At 41.7% G+C, this 21,884-nt stretch overlaps 2 protein-coding genes across 2 annotated transcripts in view; one reads left to right on the forward strand and one right to left on the reverse strand.

Moving 5' to 3' along the window:
- Positions 1-105: 105 nt before the first annotated feature.
- reep5 (receptor accessory protein 5) lies at positions 106-14,264 on the reverse strand. The gene is made up of 5 exons (XM_086054222.1): positions 14,040-14,264; positions 13,747-13,840; positions 2,279-2,417; positions 1,724-1,892; positions 106-339 (listed from the first exon to the last, which is right to left on the reverse strand). Exons 1-5 carry the CDS (start codon positions 14,155-14,157, stop codon positions 290-292), a joined length of 570 nt encoding a protein of 189 aa, XP_085910348.1. The 5' UTR covers positions 14,158-14,264; the 3' UTR covers positions 106-289.
- Positions 14,265-15,089: 825 nt separating this feature from the next.
- dcp2 (decapping mRNA 2) overlaps positions 15,090-21,884 on the forward strand; it is a 14,163-nt gene continuing 7,368 nt past the window's right edge. The window contains exons 1-7 of the mRNA XM_086054204.1: positions 15,090-15,620; positions 17,729-17,880; positions 19,137-19,264; positions 19,381-19,479; positions 19,556-19,708; positions 19,801-19,913; positions 21,619-21,723. Of these exons, the coding sequence (XP_085910330.1) occupies positions 15,553-15,620; positions 17,729-17,880; positions 19,137-19,264; positions 19,381-19,479; positions 19,556-19,708; positions 19,801-19,913; positions 21,619-21,723 (818 nt within the window). The 5' untranslated portion in view covers positions 15,090-15,552. The remainder of the gene's footprint in view (positions 15,621-17,728; positions 17,881-19,136; positions 19,265-19,380; positions 19,480-19,555; positions 19,709-19,800; positions 19,914-21,618; positions 21,724-21,884) is intronic.

Below are 21,884 nucleotides of genomic sequence, written 5' to 3' on the forward strand. Positions count from 1 at the left end.
GTTGTGCCTTAGAAGGGGTGTACATATGTTGTGCATCAAACTTAGATGCTGCTTATATATCATGGTTGTGTATATCATATTTTCATGTTAGAAAACATTCAGCCATTCCAGTTAGGCGTTTATTCGGTTCATTCAGGATCAGGGCAATGTACAGTCCCCTGCCAAACAAGTAAACTGACCGGGGAAATGGCTTTGACGTTACATACCAAGACAGATAATCCATTAAATACAACAAGGCAACATTATTTTCTGTAACAGCTGCACAGACGATCCTGTGTGGAGGTCCTGATTAGGAGCTCTTCTTCTCCTCAAACATGATGTTGGCTGTTGCTTTCTTGGCTGTGGACACACACACAGGGCTTTATATTACTGTCTAATCCAATGTCCAACAATCTGAAGCGTTTCCCGAATTGGCCACGTGGTACAAAAACCAGTGAGGCTTGGGACGTCGTCAAGCCCCTTCATTTCACTGCGGTCAAGCTATCACGCTCTCGTTTTTCCGTGGTCAAGCTATCCGCCCCTACGTTTCTGAACCTTACGGTAAATGCTATTTATTTATTTATTTTTTTAGTAGTAGTAGTAGATTGTTTGATTGTCATCAGTCATCACTACAATCCATAATATATCCACAACATAACAACTACAATCATATGTCCCATGACAGAATGGCACAGGCAGAAGCTAAAACTTATTTAAGCCTGGACTTTACTCCCCCTTAAGGCAAGGTAAAACTGTATTTACCTATTTACATTTTATGCAAACACAAGACAAAACAAAATAGCAATAAATAAATCCTCTTCTAAATCATTCTCTGCAACTTTCCAAAATAGCTTTGTGAACAAGATTTTAAAAAAATAAAATAAAAGTGATTCACAGGTTTTCCAATATACTTTTGCATCAGTCCAATATTTCACCCCGATAATAGAAACACATCTTTTTTTAATTCCCTTAACTGCTTTTTGCACAATGAATTTTAGTTACTTGTTACTTAACTTATACTTCTTGAGCAATATTGAGACACCTGGATTTCAAAGAGCTTTTGTATAGAGTAAGGAAGATATTGAGTTTTTGCTTTAAACATTATTTGCATGATTTTATAATAATATATGTCTTTTAACTTCATAATGTTTGATTTGAAAAAGAGTGGGTCTGTATGTGCATAATAGTGAGTCTTATTAATAATTCGTATTGCTCTCTTTTGCAGAACCACAATTGCATTTATTATAGTTTTGTGTGTAGATCCCCACAATTCTACGTCTAAGTCAAATGGGGAAATATCAAAGAATAATAAATTATATGTAAGGCTTTATGATTTAGAAGATGTCTTGACTTATAATATTGCTATTGTTTTAAAAATGTTTCCTTTTGTATAGTTAATATGTTGTTTCCATGTTAATTTATCATCTATCATAACTCAAAGGAATTGTGTTTCGTAAACTTGTACAATATTAACATTACACATTTTTAACATAATATTTCCTTTTATTTTTTCTTGATTTCCAAAAACCATAAGTATATTATGATATTCAGAGATAATTTATTTACATCAAACCATGACTTAATATTATCGAACTCTCTTCCAACTTTGCACAAAACCACTTTTAGATTTGCCAATATCGAAATCGGCCTAAAAAAAAATCCATGTCAGATGGGCCCTATTTGTTCCTGTCAACATGATTAACGAATCTGTATTTAGAGCGCGACTCTGAGCCCAAGTACTCACCCTCATCTTTGAACTTGTCAGCAGCTTCTGATGCCTTATCCTTTATGTTCTTAACCGCATCATCAATCTTGGATTCATTCTTGAGGAAAAAGGGGCGGATGATGCGATTGTAAATCTGGACCGAGCCGTTGGAAGGAGTTGGAGCCATGCACCAGACCAGGAAGGCACACTGGTAAGAAGACAAGTATTGTCTCATAAAACTGCCCATGACATGGAGCTCCACTTTCTAACAAGACACATTTGTTTGATATTTCAACCAGCATATGAGGTGAAGCTGGGAGTTTTTCTGTCATCTTGAGAATGGGAGACCAAGAGGAATTTATTTTCCATTTTTACCGTCTAAATCACCTAATTGTCAACCTCAATGAACAAGGAAGTGGCTTACAGTTGCAAACCAACAAAATATGTGTGAACAGCCTTGGTGGAGGTCTGTACTGTTTCAGTTGGCATGCCTCACTCCTATTTGTCCTTGCTTATTCTATGCCATCACAGTGACAACGTCTACGGACATCATAAAAAAAAAGACAGGTTGCCAACAAATCACGGCCAGATTACCTTTCCGATGTAGTAAAACGGGAACCACGAGAGGAAGATGTCTGCAAAGAACTCGGCCACACTGAAGAGTCCGTACACCACCCAGTAAGTCAGCCATTTTGTATCATCATCTTTGGTGGCACTTTCTATAGCCTTGATGCTGCAGAGAACACAAATGTCAGATAAAAGTTATATCACGTACATTAGAATTCACTAAACTCACTTGACAGTATACCTGCCTGTAGCTTTTCACCATATCCTGGTTGAAGTTTTATATTATTAAATCTATGTACTTTTTTTTTTCAATCATTTCTAATTTGTATGTTGACTCAATTTTGGCCCATACTGCAACTGTCAGTACGTTAACCTTTAGAATAATAACAAAAGAGATGTTTGTGTAAGTGCACAAGTGTGGGTGGTAAGACGTGGTTTTCTGCTCGAACAGGATTTTACGAAAGTGATCTGCAAAAAGCTTCTGTCTTCTGGAGTAAAAAGCTGTGTGGTTATCCAAAAAAAAACATCAGGCATTTAAACATTTTTTTTTCTATTAAGGTCTGAAATGCAATAAATAACTGACAAAACATTGATGAGGCACACTCCCTTTTTGACAGGCCTGGTCCAAAAACAAGACAACTTTAGTGACTTATTTTTAGTCAAACAGTACTAAACTCTGTAATCCAGGTTGTCAAAATGGTTTTACGTACCACTTCTGACAGTAGATTATGTTGGGACAATGACTAATTTACACACGCTGAGTGACATCATGACGTGTTGCGTATAATGATGGACGTGGAGGCAACCCAATGTCTGCATGAACTTGCATGAAGGAATTAATTTATTTGAAAGCTGAGGGTGGCCTCTGGTCCCAAAAAGTGGACATAATTATTATTATTATTTTTTTTAATTATTTATTAAATGGATTCATTGTATTGATTTCACGATGTTCAATGCTGAAACATTGACTCAGGTCTGAAATTGTCACTGTCGCAATATTGATTCTCTTTATACTCTCAAACATAAACTGGCATTAACAAGATTAGACAATGTCACGCATTCACGTACCACTAGTCTGAATTGTGTTACAGTTTTACACATGTGAGATGGGCTGAACGATTCGACTGATTTCATAGTGGTGTGAAACAAGGTTAGCAGTAAATGAAAACTAAAATTGAAAAGACATTTTTGTCAACAAAATAAAATGAAAAAAGCAATTTAAAACAAATACTAAATGAATCTACGTCTTACATTTCTCAAACTAACTAAATCTAACTATGTTTACAGCGAAAATGTCCTTTATTTTTGTCTTTGTCATTTAATGTCATACATGACCTTTCAGCGTTAATTTTTTCTTGTATTTATTTCGATTGTTGCTGTACATCCGTATAGAAGAAGTAAAGTTACAAAGAAGTAAAGTTACAAACAGTTGTTTGAGAATGTTGTTTACTTTATTACACAATATTTTGTGTCCTTTTTTAATCTTGCACTCAAAAAATACTCTGTATATTCAAAAAAACAGAAAATAATACTATAACTAATAAATTCAACTAAAATGAAGCACTTTTGAATAAATAAAAACTACCAACTTGCTCTAAAAAGTAATTAAAACAAAAAAAAAAAACCTTCAAAACAAAGACTAAGTATAATGAAAACTCCAAAATTATGATCCTGGTGTGAAATTGTCCAAATTCCTAAATCAGAAATGTGTTCTGTGGGTCCTCAATATAATGACATTTTTCTTCCTTGGCTCATGTGCAACCCTCTTCAACATTTTATGGAAATGCATTTAACAATCCTGCTAACCGTTTTATATAATGTAATAAACAGAGATGGGCACTTGACCCTTTTTTGCCAGTCCGCCCTCCGTCCGCGACCTGGGTACCTTCCGTCCTTGTCCGTCCATCCTTATTCATAAAAAGAATCGTCCTCCGACCCGTCCGTCCTCATCCTTTTCAAGCACTTCCATCCTTATATTCTGTCAGTACACCCGCCCCCCCAAAAGCATCCGTGCAAGACATTATTTCAAGCTCATTAGCTGGCTAATTTCCTATTCACATTCACTTGGCGGCTGGGACTATCGTTAATTGTTGAATTGTTTACAACTGTTGAAGCGTCACCCAAGATAGCATTTAGCCAGGGGACATCACGTGGATATTTAAGATTGCGTTGTAACGCAATACTATTGCGTTTAATTGCAAAACCTTTGCCTTATAACGCAATTAAGTTTTCAGTTTTTATTGAGTTATTTCGCAATATAAATAATGATTGCAAAATAATGCAGTGTTATTTTAGGAGGAGAACGAAAGACTTCCACTTCCGGGATGCAGCTTTAAGAGTACGGCGGAGCTGTCATGAGCATGAACCGTCAAGTTTGGAGAGATTTTTACGCTCTATAGAGATGTCCCAGAGAAGGACATATTGCTTTGCATGCAAAGGGATAAGGTATGTACAAAATGTTAACAGTTAATTAACACAACAAAATTTCTATCAACCTTTTTCCTTGTCGGTGAAATGTGCGTCCACGAGAAGGCAGACTATGCATGTGAGTACAATGTTACTGTAAGGAACGCACATGAAAAAAAGCACTCTACAGTAGTGATGGGTCAATGAGGCATCAGTTATCATTTCAACACAGTGCAACACTGTATTGATACTGTGTCAGTGACTACTGACACCTGCTGGACTGTAAACTTCCCTACAGGCAACACAGTTGACAGACTCAACTGACGGTGATTTGATGACCTAGTACGTATACACAAACATAACATTTTAGTCTTGTATTTCCTATTGTTTTATCTCTTTTCTGCATTATAAATACATTTAATATTGTTAGGTACATTCAATAAATGTGAATATGTATCAAAACGTGGCATTTTAACACTAACTGATGCTTGTGGACAGATTTTATTTTAATGCTGCTCCATGATCAGTGTTGAATTTGCCCCTCAAAAGAATCACCAAATATTTGAGGTTTAGGAAGATGCATTCCAAGTTGCACTTCCTTATAAAGGCAGTCTGGCACGTACCTGTCTGTTCGAAATGCTCGCTGTATCTGTCACGTGACTTTCTTAAAATGGTCAATGCAAACATTTTTTTTCCAAGAATATGCTCTATGCAAACCCACTATTGAAACAGGGCATTCTGATAAATATTGCGTTTGTGGAGTAAGTGTTAATCCACTCGTTTTTAGCCTTCTCTGGAGGCGGCCATTTTGTCACTTCTGCCAACTGAAAATGACATCACAACTGCTCACAACGACCAATCACGGCTCAGATTCAGAAAACGGGTCAGCCGTAATTGGTCGTTGTGAGCAGTTGTGATGCCATTTTCAGTCGACAGAAGACAAAATGGCCGCTCCCAGAGATGGCTAAAAACAGCCAACTGGTGGATTAACACTTCCACAAACCCAATATTTATCAGAATGCCGTGTTTCAACTAGTGGGCCTGCTGGGAACATATTCTTGAAAAAAATATGTTTGGGTTGACTTCCACTATAACCCATAAAACCCTAAAGCGCCTGGCTCAAAAGCTCCCCAAAACCGGCGGTCGTCTTTGGAATTACCCTTGAAAACCTGAAGTTTTCCCAGAAATTCAACACCTACAAAATAATTAATATCTCAGCCCCTGTAGTAGACAGAAACATAATTCCAAAAGATATAGAGACCTTAGACATGTGGCTTGCACGCAGGGCCGAGTTTATTAATCTTTACTGTTTCAATCGAAGATGTAAAAATAAAGTGTCAGTCTAAGAGAAGCACTATTTTTAATTTTAAAAATCGAGTAATTACCATCCTCTATTTTGTTACAAAGACGTCGCTATTGTCATTGTCTACAAACATATGTCTTAACCATATATCACATTTGACTGGTTCTACTGGTTCATAGTCCACAAGCGCATCATCTATATCACTGCCGTTACTCATTTCAAAGCTCCCGCGATCGATGGAGTCCGTCATTATGACTCTAATTCTAATTCTAATGAATTCTAGAACATCCTCTGCGGGCTCACGACACCGTCACGTGTATATCCTGATGCATTTCATTGGTTAAGAGAACAAAAATTGGATAAAAAAACAAAATGACATATATGCTCTTCAGACTTTAAGGGTAGAAAGACGGTTATGCACTCCCAACCTTAATGGGTTAAAGCACTACACGCACCGACACAGGGTTTGCTCAATGAGCTTGGCACAAGCGCCAATGCATTGGTGTCGCAGGACCGAACACTATTCTAGAGTGTTGTGCAGGCTGTAGTAATGGCAGCTCCATGGTATGGCAGAAGAGAACAGTGGTCTTTTCTTTTTAAAAGAACCCAACACAAAACTCTAGTCCATACTTGACCCGGTTAGGGGCGATGATAGGGATGGATGAAAACCCACTTCCGTCCTTGCCTCTATTGCACATGTAACAAACAGGCAAGATATTAATTTAAATAGAAGAAGAACAAAAAAAAAAACGTTATGTATTTTAAATAAAAACATAAATAAGGCCACAGTCTTAAAAGGAAAATAAACCCACAGGCTTCACTGCTTTCCTGTTTTTGGAATCTAAGATGGTATTCATGTACAGTTTGGTTTCCGCCTCCAAAATCAAGAAAAGAGGTTTTGAGTGACTAAATTTGGATTTGCGGATATGGAACGTTGCTAGAATAATTAATACACTTATAATAAAGACTTTTTGTGCTGCTTTTCAAAAAAACTTCTTATCCTCTGTCCTTCATCCTCAAAATGGGTGTCCGTCCTTCACGGACGGACCGTTCTGTAATATGAAACGACCCTTGTGAGGATAAGCAGTACAGAGAATGGCTGGAGGGACGTACAACATATAATGTAATAATAATAATCTTTCGGATTTGTGAGGATGAAGAGCATTTCAACAAATGCACACACACTGTACATAATCCAACAGGTTTGGTAGGATTGTAAATATTGAGTGGTGATTGCCTTTTTAAGACGATTCTTCACCTGTGTCAAGACAGCGATAGTGAGGGTGGGGTCAGATCCTCACAGTCACACCCACACGAGTACAAATACACACAGAGCTGGTGAGAGACTACGGTTACCCAAATCAACAATACCAGCTGCTCTTTGTGTAAAGTCTACCAAGGAAAACCCACAGAGGAAGTTATCGCATTACATATTTGACTAGAGTATACTAGAGCTGAACAATTTTTTAAAAGAATCTGCAATTTTCCCCCTTCAATATTGTGATTACGATTTAATGTGATTATTTTTTTCAAGGTCTTCTTTTCATTTATTTTTTAACAAACGCAAGCAAATAATCTGTATTACAATAAACATAAACTTGGAAATGGGATAGAATTAGTTAATTACAAAAAAAATATTGAAAGACGTTATAAAAAGGGTCTGCACACTTGTGAAGCCTCACTTCCCTTCTCGAAAAAAAACAAACCTTTTTTCTTTCTTTCAGTTGCGTTTGGACAGGTTTTTTTGGTCAGATTTTTTTATATCACAAAAACCTAGCATTTGAGCAGGGGTGTGTAGACCTTTTATATCTACTGTATTTCAGTAAGTGATGTTTTCCACACCTCAAAATTGTAAACAACATGAAAAACAAACACTGGTGAGTATAGGCCAAACTGTTATTCAGAAGTGTTTACTGGTGTTTGTAGGATTGCAGATAATCACGGGAGTTGATTATTTTGAAAAAAAAACAAAAAAAACTTTGTGTCACATGATTGTACATCAACCCCCGTGAGCCGTCACCTTATCGTGGTGGAGGGGTTTGCGCGCCCCAATGATCCTAGGAGCTACGTTGTCTGGGGCTTTATGCCCCTGGTAGGGTCACCCATGGCAAACAGGTCCTAGGTGAGGGACCAGACTAAGCACGGCTCAAAATGACCCCTTATGATGAGTAAAATTAACGGACCACGTTTTCCCTCGCCCGGACGCGGGTCACCGGGGCCCCCTTCTGGAGCCAGGCCTGGAGGTGGGGCTCGATGGCGAGCGCCTGGTGGCCGGGCCTGCACCCATGGGGCCCGGCCGGGCTCAGCCCGAAAAGGATACGTGGGTCCCCCTTCCCATGGGCTCACCACTGGTGGGAGGGGCCAAAGGGGTCGGGTGCCGTGTGAGCTGGGCGGCTGCGGAAGGCGGGGACCTTGGCGGTCCGATCCCCGGCAGCAAAAACTAGCTCTTGGGACATGGAATGTCACCTCTCTGGCAGGGAAGGAACCTGAGCTGGTGTGTGAGGCTGAGAGGTTCCGATTAGATATAGTCGGGCTCACCTCCACGCACAGCTTGGGTTCTGGTCCCAGTCCTCTCGAGAGGGGTTGGACACTCTTCCACTCTGGAGTTGCCCAGGGTGAGAGGCGCCGAGCAGGTGTGGGCATACTTATTGCCCCCCGGCTTGGCGCCTGTACATTGGGGTTTACCCCGGTGGACGAGAGGGTAGCCTCCCTCCGCCTGAGGGTGGGGGGACGGGTCCTGACTGTTGTTTGTGCTTATGCACCAAACGGCAGCGCAGAGTACCCACCCTTTTTGGAGTCCTTGGAGGGTGTGCTGGAGGGCGCTCCACCTGGGGACTCCATCGTTCTGCTGGGGGACTTCAATGCTCACGTGGGCAATGACAGTGAGACCTGGAGAGGTGTGATTGGGAGGAACGGCCCCCCCGATCTGAACCCGAGCGGTGTTCGGTTACTGGACTTCTGTGCTCATCACGGATTGTCCATAATGAACACCATGTTCAAGCATAAGGGTGTCCATATGTGCACTTGGCACCAGGATACCCTAGGCCGCAGTTCGATGATCGACTTTGTAGTCGTATCATCGGACTTGCGGCCGCATGTTTTGGACACTCGGGTGAAGAGAGGGGCGGAGCTGTCAACTGATCACCATCTGGTGGTGAGTTGGCTCCGATGGTGGGGGAAGATGCCGGTCCGACCTGGCAGACCCAAACGTATTGTGAGGGTTTGCTGGGAACGTCTGGCAGAACCCCCTGTCAGAAGGAGTTTCAACTCCCACCTCCGGCAGAACTTTTCCCACGTCCCGGGGGAGGCGGGGGACATCGAGTCCGAGTGGACCATGTTTCGTGCCTCCATTGTTGAGGCGGCCGATCGGAGCTGTGGCCGCAAGGTGGTCGGTGCCTGTCGTGGCGGCAATCCCCGAACCCGCTGGTGGACACCAGCGGTAAGGGATGCTGTCCAGCTGAAGAAGGAGTCCTATCGGGCCTTTTTGGCCTGCGGGACCCCGGAGGCAGCTGACGGGTACCGGCTGGCCAAGCGGAATGCAGCCCTGGCGGTTGCTGAGGCAAAAACCCGGGTGTGGGAGGAGTTCGGGGAGGCCATGGAAAATGACTTCCGGACGGCTTCGAGGAAATTCTGGTCCACCATCCGGCGTCTCAGGAGGGGGAAGCAGTGCACCATTAACACTGTTTATAGTGGAGATGGGGTGCTGCTGACCTCAACTCGGGACGTTGTGGGTCGGTGGGGAGAGTACTTCGAAGACCTCCTCAATTCCACCGACACGCCTTCCACTGAGGAAGCAGAGCCTGGAGACTCTGAGGTGGGCTCTCCTATCTCTGGGGTTGAAGTCACCGAGGTAGTCAAAAAGCTCCTCGGTGGCAGAGCCCCGGGGGTGGATGAGATCCGCCCGGAGTTCATAAAGGCTCTGGATGTTGAGGGGCTGTCATGGTTGACACGTCTCTTCAACATCGCGTGGACATCGGGGACAGTGCCTCTGGATTGGCAGACCAGGGTGGTGGTCCCCCTTTTTAAGAAGGGGGACCGGAGGGTGTGCTCCAATTACAGAGGGATCACACTCCTCAGCCTCCCCGGCAAGGTCTATTCAGGGGTGCTGGAGAGGAGGGTCCGTCGGAAGGTCGAATCCCGGATTCAGGAGGAGCAATGTGGTTTTCGTCCTGGCCGTGGAACAGTGGACCAGCTCTACACCCTCAGCAGGGTCCTCGAGGGTGCATGGGAGTTTGCCCAACCGGTCTACATGTGTTTTGTGGACTTGGAGAAGGCGTTCGACCGTGTCCCTCGTGGAGTTCTGTGGGGGGTGCTTCGGGAGTACGGGGTACCGAGCCCCCTGATAAGGGCTGTCCGGTCCCTGTACCACCGATGCCAGAGTTTGGTCCGAAATGCCGGCAGTAAGTCGGATTCGTTTCCTGTGGGGGTTGGACTCCGCCAAGGCTGCCCTTTGTCACCGATTCTGTTCATAACCTTTATGGACAGAATTTCTAGGCGCAGCCGAGGTGTCGAGGGGGTCCGGTTTGGTGGCCTCAGTATTGCATCTCTGCTTTTTGCGGATGATGTGGTACTGTTGGCTTCTTCAAGCCGCGATCTCCAACTCTCGCTGGAGCGGTTCACAGCCGAGTGTGAAACGGTCGGAATGAAGATCAGCACCTCCAAATCTGAGACCATGGTCCTCAGTCGGAAAAGGGTGGCGTGCCCTCTCCGGGTCGGGGATGAGATTCTGCCCCAAGTGGAGGAGTTCAAGTATCTTGGGGTCTTGTTCACGAGTGAGGGTAAGATGGAACGGGAGATCGACAGGCGGATCGGTGCAGCGTCTGCTGTGATGCAGACCCTGTATCGGTCTGTCGTGGTGAAGAAGGAGCTTAGCCGAAAGGCGAAGCTCTCAATTTACCGGTCGATCTACGTTCCTACTCTCACCTATGGTCATGAGCTGTGGGTCATGACCGAAAGAACAAGATCTCGGATACAAGCGGCCGAAATGGGTTTCCTTCGCAGGGTGTCCGGGCTCTCCCTTAGAGATAGGGTGAGAAGTTCGGCCATCCGGGAGGGACTCAGAGTCGAGCCGCTGCTCCTCCGCGTCGAGAGGAGCCAGTTGAGGTGGCTCGGGCATCTGATTAGGATGCCTCCTGGACGCCTCCCTGGTGAGGTGTTCCAGGCATGTCCCACCGGCAGGAGACCCCGAGGACGACCCAGAACACGCTGGAGAGACTATGTCTCCCGGCTTGCCTGGGAACGCCTTGGGATCCTTCCGGAAGAGCTGGAGGATGTTGCTGGGGAGAGGGAAGTCTGGGCTTCCCTGCTGAAGCTGCTGCCTCCGCGACCCGACTTCGGATAAGCGGGAGATAATGGATGGATGGATGGATGGATTGTACATCAAGGCCAATTGAGGCCACTTTTTACTCAAGTGCTGATTTTGAGGGGTTTGTATGAGCTTTTAAGTCATGTGACATGACATCCCTTGTTTTGTGTTCATCCTGGCTTCTCTTAACTATGCTATAAATGTACTTTACAAAACACACCGTGGGGCCAGACAGTATCAGCACTGTTATACATCCAAGTAAACAAGATCCCTTTTACAACAAAGACAAGAAATGATTCTAAAAAGGTCAAAAGAGGAAAGACAGAATTTTTAAAGGGCTCTCTCACTTCAGTCTTTTTTAAAGTCTATTGAAAACTATTGAAATGAAAAAGAATGACAACATTTTCAGTAATGAGTTCATCATGATATCATTGTAGACAACCCAGTTGAATCCAGGCAAGATGGAGTGCTGACAATGTGGACTGTGAGAAAATTTAATTGTGAAAATGGTTTGATTATAGGGATGTCCTGATCACATTTTTTTTTGCATCTGACTCTGAGTCACTTGATTTGGAGAATCTGCCAATACAGAGTCTTAATTCAATACCTCTGCACTGCATTAAGAAGAAAAAAAAAAGAGACACCCAAATTGTCTCAAATATCTTTTTCCGGATTTGACGAAATCCCCAAAATACCTTTTTATATGGCTGTAAATTGTCTATGTATATGGTGTTCTGTCATTTAAAATACCTTTTTATACCTTCTTTTCTTTTGTCAAGCACCTCACCCCGTGGTACTATTTCAGTGTAACTTGCTGCATAGAAGACATGAATCGCAAGAACTCCGTAGAGGAAATAACTGTTTTAACAAGGAAAAAACTATGCAAACTATTGTGCTGTCAAAAGCAATTTTTTTCTTTTCCCTGTCCAAATACACCCAAGGTTGTTGACTCGAAAATGTTTATCACATTAACACAAGATGATCTGAAGGAAAACAATGGAGGACTCTTAGCTTTTTGCATTTTATATCATTTTAAAAAATCGGATTTTCGCTATCTGATTTTGACTGGTGTTTTTTTGAGAGTCCTCAACTTGTGTGCAAGTAATACTAGCTTGCATAGACCTTTAAATTATGGGTTTGCATATCCGAGTATATACTTTACAATTGCTACTCAGAAAACCATGCTCCCAATTCATATTTTATATAGTGTATGTGCTACGTTGCGTATTGTCCTGTTTTTCCTGCACTGAAAGCATGGATTATACATCTTTTCCCCAGGTCAAATGAAAGCACTTTTCAACGACAGTTGAGCCTTGAGCGAAATGTCCCCACTGAGGTTGTAACATTTGGAATTCAACCAAAATAACACACATATCTCATGAGACTCTTAAAGAGTATGTTTTGTGTTTAAAGGGGAAGTCAACCCAAAAAATGTCCTTACATCAATACGTTCTACAACCCTCCACTAGTCCAAAAACGGCATTCTGATTAATATTGCGTTTGTGGAGTTTGTGGAAGCATTAAAATCCACCCATTTTTGTCCATCTCAGGTGGTGGCCATTTTGTCACTTGCTGTCGACTGAAAATGACATCACAGTTGCTCAGGTAACAACCAATCGCAGCTCACCTGTTTTCTGAAGCTGAGCCGTGATTGGTTGTTCCTTAAGCCCTGAGCAACTGTGATGTCATTTTCACTTGACAAGTGACAGCCTGAGATGGACAAAATTGGGTGGATTTTACTGCTTAACTCATATTCCACAAACGCAATATTAATCAGAATGCCGTTTTTTGACTAGTGGAGGCTCATAGAACATTTTTGTAACAAATTCTTTTGGGTTGGCTTCCTGTTTAATATCTGGCCTTGATGTGCATTTTTGTGATGCCACTACAGAACCATACCAGTGATGACAAAGAAAAAGTGTGATATTGACCACGTTACTTATTGCGACGTAAAGTGGAACATGCACCCGTCCTCAGTTCCTTAATGAACCAAATGGCCTAAAATGTCCATAAGATTCAATTTGTTGACTCATTTTTTTCTCTTTTCAAGAATTAAAAGTGATCATAGGAATTTTCAATTAGCAGAAAAAACATGCAGAATGTTGACTAAAATACTGTTATGACAATTTGGTTACCAGTTTTTTTACTTGTCAAAACCCATCTAGTGTGCAATCGCACAATTTGTGCAGTGATACTTACGATATTGAGTGAGTCACAAGACAGATAGTGGATGATGTCATAATAGTGTGCATTCGAAATGACTGATTACTGAATTGCAGGGGCAAAAAGTGACTGGCAAGTAACATTGCTACGCTGATAAATTTGTTAGCTATAGACAGGATATTTGATTACAGTACAAACATAAAAATAAATAGGCTATACACCAGTGATGTTAACTTTAGAACAGACGTGTGTGTGTGTGTGCGCGCGTGTGTGCGTTAGTGGGTGTGGCCCCTCCTTGATATTGCCCGGTCCACTTACGATATGTAAGCTGGGTAAAGAAAGCCGATGAGGTTACACAGCAAGGAGGCTCCATAACCAATGACCAAGTACACTGCGATGATGCCAACGACAACTGGAACAAGACAACAACAGCTGTTTTAACACAAATAAAATAACCTTCAACATATAATCAACGCTATGTTTGAAATGTCTTTATATATAAATTGTTTGGAACACATCGAAACATATGCTATCATTCTCGGCATCAAACAGCTCCGACTGCTGACTCGTCAATGCAGTCTTTTTCCATCCTTGTGTCTGTCAACACTCACCGAGAGCGATATACGTCCTGCTAACCCCGGTCTTTGCTTCGACTTTAGCAAGGGCATCAGTCAAGAGGTTCTTTTCATGGAGGAACTTCTCAAATCTTTCTTTGAGTGCCTGTGCCATGGCTGCTCTCGCTTACCGAACGAGGATGAATTAGGAAGTTGTTCTATGGGAAACTGCGACACTCGTGAAACCGAACACTCCCGTTAGTTGCAAAGCATCAAAGTGAATAGGACATCAACAAGCGTTTCCGGGGTGTATTTCATAATAAAAGCCCAATTGGTTCACGGAGGTTTGTAGTGTACTGTACATTAAAGCTCTGACAACAAATCGATGGAGGCACACAATTGATAAATGCTTTATTATTAAGAATATTTTTTCATTTACTTACTTAAATTACTTTTATTTTTAGTATTACTTGATGTATGTTGTGATTTTTTTAATGTGTTGTGTAAATCTGTTCTCGGTCTAATGTGGATCGACACAATCGTTGCACGGATTCATTGACACTGGCTGTAGCAGCGTAGCTGAGAGGATTTGGTTATATTCTGTAGGTACCAGCAGCCTTTCAATAAGTGTAATAAAGGAAAAATAGTGCTTTGATATTGAACATAGCGCTTTGGATTGGGTCATTTAAAGAGACCCATTACGCCAGTTTGGTTAATAAATTGTTCCCGCAAGTCAAAGTTCAGGGCACTAATTAAAATGTTCCTTTGCGATCACTCATCTTTATTCAGCCACGCCTATTCTTCTTCATTTTTTGAGGGGGTGGGGGGTTGGCCGTGCGATGACATTGCTAAATGAATACGGAACAGACAACGAGCAGATTGATACGTGTTAAATTATTCAGTAGGCGAACGCTGGTATGAATTAACAACTGGTATCCTGACCATTTCTCAGCTTCTTAAAAAGAGGAATGCACACTATTGTGCGGGTATCAACAAAAATGGTGACCGAGATCCGAATCACAGACGCCTTTGTTAGTGGCGTTGAGGTGTATATCTGATTATCTCTGAAAGCTGTATCCCCAAACTTCGTTATAGAGTGTAAGTGTATGGTCTGCAACAAAATAGTAAACATTCATCGACAGACTGCTTGGCGCTAAGTACGTACATCAAAACTAAATTATTATTACCGGTATTTAAGTTGAAAAAAATATATTGTGGTTTGAACAGAATGAGGGGAGAGGTGTTACATCACTCTCGTAAGGTTGATTTTGCTTCACAAACGTCTTACAAACTTGATATATGACGCCATAGTGTTCTTGACTGGCATCACAACAAACCAATCATTTTCAAAGAAAGAACTCGCGCTATCTTCTGATTGGATGGGCAACTTCCTGTGTTCCTCGCTCTCTTGGTACTCGCCGGAGAACTTCGGAGCCAATATTTACAAGTTTTTATCGACTGTGGAGTCGGGTGAGGGCTCCTTCGTTAATAAGGATGTAAGTGGAGACACGTGGATGTAGCTTGGCCCGTCTATGGCTTTTGTTCTAGTTGGTTTTACGCTAGAGCCCTAATGTTTTCGACCAACATGGAAACAAAAAGAGTAGAGATCCCCTCTGGCATACTGGACGACCTCTGCAGGTAATCGGATGCTTATTGTCATTTGTTAGCCATTTCAAACGTAAATATTGGGGGTTTACACTATTTAATTTTAAGCTCTCAGATCCATTACTATTTAAGATCGCAGTTCTACATTCAGTGCATTTACTAACGATTTTGGTGCTAAGGCTCAGATACTGCACTTGGAAACATCGTTTTTTAAGTGAAGTAATATAATTATTTATTGGGTCTCTTTTGTGCAAAAAGCAGAGTCCCGTATCCACTTGCACAATGCCACGCGGTAACTGTTGTCGTAAACTCGATTTATGCACAATAATAATAATAACAATCGATACAAACACAATCGAATTCAATTGACCAAGAATAACGTCATCACTGCTTCTGTATGTCTTGTTTTATTTGTCTTTACCTCTGGAAGCATTGTTTTTGGAGAGTGCAGACCACCGCCAAGGCTGTTCACACAAAAAGTATCAATCTATTCATTATCCAAACTATCGTAATGCAGTAAAAATCCCACAGCATCTTGGATGATCATGGTCATCGTTAAAAATGATTATCATCACAAATACAAATTAAATACAACAACACAACATAATGGGTAATGACAGCACATACTGTATATAGGGGTCTTAAAAACATTCATATCCCTTGAACTTTTCCCACATTGTGTCACATTTCAAACACAAACGTAAAGGATTTTCTCGGGATTTCATGTTGATAGACCAACATTAAGTGGGAAGAAAAGGATACATTACAAAAAAACAAACAAATAAAAGTAGCTTTAAAGATTTGGCATGCAAATTTATTCTGCCCCCTTTACTCTGATACCTCTAAAAAAAATCCAGCGTGTGAGTCTTAAACATAGGTGTCATCTAATTAAACTCCACTAATTACCCGTAACCACCAGACGGTGCTGAAATTGCAAAAATGGAAGATTTGCTGCTATTAAAGTCGTGACATGACAACGTCGATATATTGTGGCAATTTTAATATCGCGATATCACAATATTGCCGATATTGTGACATCATCCCTAGTAAATGCACACTAATCATGCACTCTAAGCATTAATGTAAACCATATAAACAAACATAAACTTAAAGAATTTCGATCTTAATGGACAAACGAGCGGATGGCCATGGTTACAGTTCACTTAGAAAAGTGCTTTCAAATACCGATGCCTTAAAATATGGCTGGCATTGGCCCGATACGGTTACACGTCATGTAATGACTTATAGTTGGGCACAGAGAACCCAATTGAGGAAACTCCATCTTAGTAAGCCGTCTGCAGCAGAAGCAGACTATACCAGGGCCACAGGATACCGGCATGGAGCCCCAGTGCAGTGGCTTGAGGCGCCACATACTGCATTGAGGACCTCATGAGGTAGGACCACCGCCACGGCCCAATCACAGCTCCCAGTGAAGAGGGCTCCCTACGAGGCAACAATGAAAGATAACCAAGACGAGAATGATATAGAACACGAATAACAGACCAACTGTAAAGCCATAAAAATAGCATCAAGATAAGGGTGGAGATAAAAGCATAATAAATAGTAATTCAAAAAATATCATACAAACAGCGAAGGAATAGAATCGTTTAATTGTTAGTTTAAAGCCTCATTAAATATTAAATGAAAGCCACATTAAATTGTTCTTAAAAAGGTGAACGTTCTGCGTCATCCTGTGGTGCTCCGGCAGGCTTTTCCAATGTTGGGTAAAAGCAACCTAAGCGATAAGAAGGCCCAAGACCATCATGACCCTTCAAAAGCAGCAAAATAAATGGAAAATCGACCCTGGGAGCCAAAGCAGTGTATCTAAAATTGATGTAATGTGTTTCTGGCTTCAAGTCTTTATCAGGACTTGTGCTGGTGAGTTCTATAATAATTGTAAACGTTTTTGGGAAGACCAGAGAGCAGGAGACTACAATAGTCAATCTAAATGGACGTTAAAAACATCAATGTCTCGGTGTTGGCCCGAGAAAGAATTGGGCGGACCCTGGCTATGGTTTTTAAGTGGTAAAAAAAACCCTGACGTTGTTCATACAAGTCAAGGCAGGTGAGCGAATAATTTGGGCCACATCCCAGTTGTGCATTTCTTTTCCACTAATGTTCCCCATCCTGTGTTTGTATAGTCGATTCATCCTACACATTCCCAGTGAAGAAAGGGACAACGCTATCCGGGTGTGCTTCCAGATCGAGTTGGCACACTGGTTTTATCTGGACTTCTGCATGCCCAACACACCGGCTGCTCCTCACTGTGGGATAAGAGACTTTGCCAAAGCTGATATCCTTTCTCATGATTGGTGACATTGCCAGTGGGATTTTTCCAGCACCTTTTGATGCAGTGCCCTGCCATGTCATTTTTGAAATTTATTTTTTATTATTATTATTATTTAAGTACAGTGGATGGAAATGCCATTAATTCATTGCAAAATCAAATTGTAATGTGTTTTTAAGGAGAGAAAACATACCATGGCATAGTATAAGACAAGTATATTCAGTTGTTCTTTGCAGAGGGTGAAGAATATATGCCTGTTAATTAGGGGTGGGCGATATGACGATATTAGATCGTTAAGCGATTCAACGTGTTCACGATCTCATAAAGCCGAAAGATCGTCTACATGGCACATTCTAAACAAAGCCACTGACGCGTATACCCGACCAACCAATCACAACACGCACAGTGCATCGTACGTGACACTCCCTGCCTCCCTGTTTTTTTGTATACAGCGGGGAGCTGTAGCGGAAATTACCACGAAGCAGAGTTGGTCCCGAAAAGAAACTCACATCCACAGTGTTGATTTGGTTTGGCTTTTCCTCAGAGGAGAAAGCGCAAACCAGTTGTTTGCAAAGTTTGCGGAGACTCTGTTCAGACATCAGCGCCGACAGCCAAAGCAAACGGAGATCAGACCATTGATAGCCGGAGGCAGCCGCTAGATCCAAGCTAACGCAACCCACGGTAACTCAGCCATTTAACAAGAGCACTCCATATGAAAAAACAAACAAGCAAGCTGTGTAAAGAAGTAACTGAGGCAGTGACTTATTAACTTGCTGAAGACATGATTCCCATTAAAACATTGGAAAACAAGGGCTTTAAAATACAAATACACACGGCTGACCTGTTTTCTGAATCTGAGCCGCGATTGGTCGTTGTGAGCAGTTGTGATGTCCTTTTCACTCGACAGAAGACAAAATGGCCGCTCCCAGAGATGGCTAAAAACGAGTGCATTCTGCTGCTTAACTTATATTCCACAAATGCTAAATTAATCAGAATGCCGTGTCTCAACTAGTGGGCCTGCTGGGAACATATTCTTGAAAAAAATATGTTTGGGTTGACTTCCGCTTTAACTCATGTTCCACAAACGCAGTGATATTGAGTATGCCATGTTTGAACTTGTGGGGCTGCATCAAACAATATTACATCCTTAGAATTTCAGCCACTCAACAGTAATTATTCTCCAAAGTCATTTACAAAGATTTCTATTCTCTAAATGTTAGTTCAAAGAACACTTTTTTCAGTTTTTCTTGACAGCAACAAACTTTTCCAACACTGTCCATTCCTCTTGCCCCATGGGGAAGATGTGCAGAAGGTCCTCGAACAGTGGAAAGAGTACAAGATGGGTGTTCCTACTTATGGAGCAATCATTCTTGATGAGGCATTAGAAAGTGTGAGTTTATTCAGCAATATTGAAAATTAATTTTCACTTCAGTTTTTTGTATTACAGTGCAAAAGGGGTGTTAAAAAGTGTGACATTAAATGACTGTTTGTTTTTTACTCCCCCAGGTATTGCTTGTTCAGGGCTACCTTGCAAAGTCAGGCTGGGGCTTTCCCAAAGGGAAAGTGAATGAGGATGAAGCGCCTCATGATTGTGCCGTTCGTGAAGTGAGTCATTTGTTCTTTCTTCCCCACAAGGAAATGCCTTCATATCTTACAGTATGCGCTGTATGTCTCTCCCCAGGTGTTAGAGGAAACGGGCTTTGACATTAAGAATCGTATCGACAAAGATATGTACATAGAGCAGAAAATCACTGACCAGCTTGTGCGGCTCTATATCATACCAGGAGTATCCAAGGATACAAAGTTTTATCCCAAAACGAGAAAAGAAATCAGGGTAGGAAATCATTTTTTTTTCTTTCAATTTAGCATTGTGTTTTTAAATAGATGATTATTTAAGAATGTATTTTCTTTTGTTTCTTTTTTTAGAATATTGAGTGGTTCCCGATTGAGAAGCTGCCATGTCACAGGAACGACATGACCCCAAAGTCTAAACTTGGACTTGCCCCCAACAGGTTTTTCATGGCCATTCCATTTATGAGGTAGTGTATCTGTGCAAAAAAACATTGTTTGATTTTAGTGTTAAAACTAGTCTGATGTGCAATTGAATGAGAAGTAGCTAGCTTGGAAAGTGAAATGTTTGGATGTTGTGTCTTTCACATCCTTATCAGCCCAAAAAAATCAAGGTAGTGGGTTTATTCACTGCCACAGAAGAATAAAGTACATCACGCTCTCCTAACAAGCAGCTATTGTCTTGCTGTACTCAATCGGAAAATCAGTGAAAAGATCATTTCCATAAAGAAATGCAAGCAAATCCGTACGAGTAGTTAAACATCACAACAGCCACATTTTAAACTCAAAACGGACTTGCATTTGAATGAAAATAGCCTGACTGGCTAGATTTTGCTGGTTAACTGGTTTTGCTGCTTAACTCGTACTCTACAAATGCAATATTAATCAGAATGCCTTGTTTCAACTAGTGGGCCTGCATAGAATATATTCTTGAAAATGTTTGGGTTGACTTCCGCTTCATCGAAATTCTCAAGATGACCGCTCATAATTGTTTGGCAAAGTTTTAAGCCGGATGCCTTTCCCGATGCAACCATCTGCATTTACCCGAGTTTGGGACCGGCCTCCAGTTTGCACTGGCTTGTGCCCCTGTAGGGCTGATTGTCATCATGACTATAATTGATCAATGCATTTAAAATAATGTCCTTCAAATTATGCATCTCTTTATCCATCCACTTTAGATACCGATTATCTTAATTGGTGTCACAAGTGAACTTTAGCATATCCCAGGTGACTTTGGGCAAGAGGACGGTGTACACGCTGGACTGTTCAGCAGCCCATCTCAGGGCACATGCAGACTATTTGAGAAACTTCCTGTTTCACTTTTAACACATCAAAAGTATTGCACAAGAAGTCACAGGAGGTGTAAAGATGCATTTGTTAGATTGCATAAATGGAATATCACAAATCCAGCTGCCTTGCAGAGTTCCAATAACGGCAGGTTAAAACTGTTGCAGCTCACCCCTTCCCCTCATCAGCCGCTTTTAACAATGCGCTAAAATGGCAACTGCAAAATGCTTCCCTCGTAAAATGATCGTTTCCATTTTCACTTCATCACCAAGCTGCCATGTTATATTTATCAGTTAGTGTGTGGATCTGTGTACGACACATGTCGTGGCACATTGCCAAACACATGTGTGCTGCTTATGGGTGGCGAACAGACAACACTAATCTGTGCTTCCAGCTCTGCATTAAAATAGCCAAATTGTTGTGCCCCAATCCTCCAAAATGCAAAGCAGCTTGCTGACTGTCACATTTTTTGGAATCTGCAACTAAACAAAACTGCGATGGCTGATTTTGCATCTTTAAATACCGCAAAGGTGCAAACGGCTGTACGTACCAATGACGAAGAGACACTAGCAAAATGAGATTTGAGGAGGAGAATAGATCTTTTCCACTTGCGTAGACATTTTTAAAATGTCAGAAACAACAATTACCGCCAACATATTGTCCATTCAGCACTGCAGGTTTTGAGTTCCTGAATGATGTTAGCGGATCAACCATGACATAATTGTATTCAACTCTGCAGTTGTCATTTCAGCGCACCGTGACAATTGGGTCTGGCTTCTTTTTTGGGGTGTGAACCTCTAATTATTTCAATTCTGTTAAAGTAATCGAATCTAATCTTGGCAATAAAGTTTGGCTATTGATTGCATATTTGTTCTTTCCCTGGTGCAGGTCGCTAAGAGAATGGATTAGCAGGCTGAAAGGTGAGCCTCCAGATAGCGATGATGACTTTGCAAGCAATGGCACCACTCCAGGCAAAACCTCAGACAATGCACGGTAAATGCAGCTCATCAGTCTCCACCTCATGGAACCTCATTTATTGGCGGGGTTGACCATTAGTTTATATTAGACAACAGCTCTGTGTCAGCTCAAGTCATGATGAATTGAATACATGTAAGCAATTTGCTATCATTGGTCTGTACAACGTTAACTCATTC

Source organism: Filicampus tigris, chromosome 15 (assembly GCF_054856515.1).
Source record: "Filicampus tigris isolate MCC_2025a chromosome 15, RoL_Ftig_1.0, whole genome shotgun sequence".
NCBI lineage: Eukaryota > Metazoa > Chordata > Actinopteri > Syngnathiformes > Syngnathidae > Filicampus > Filicampus tigris.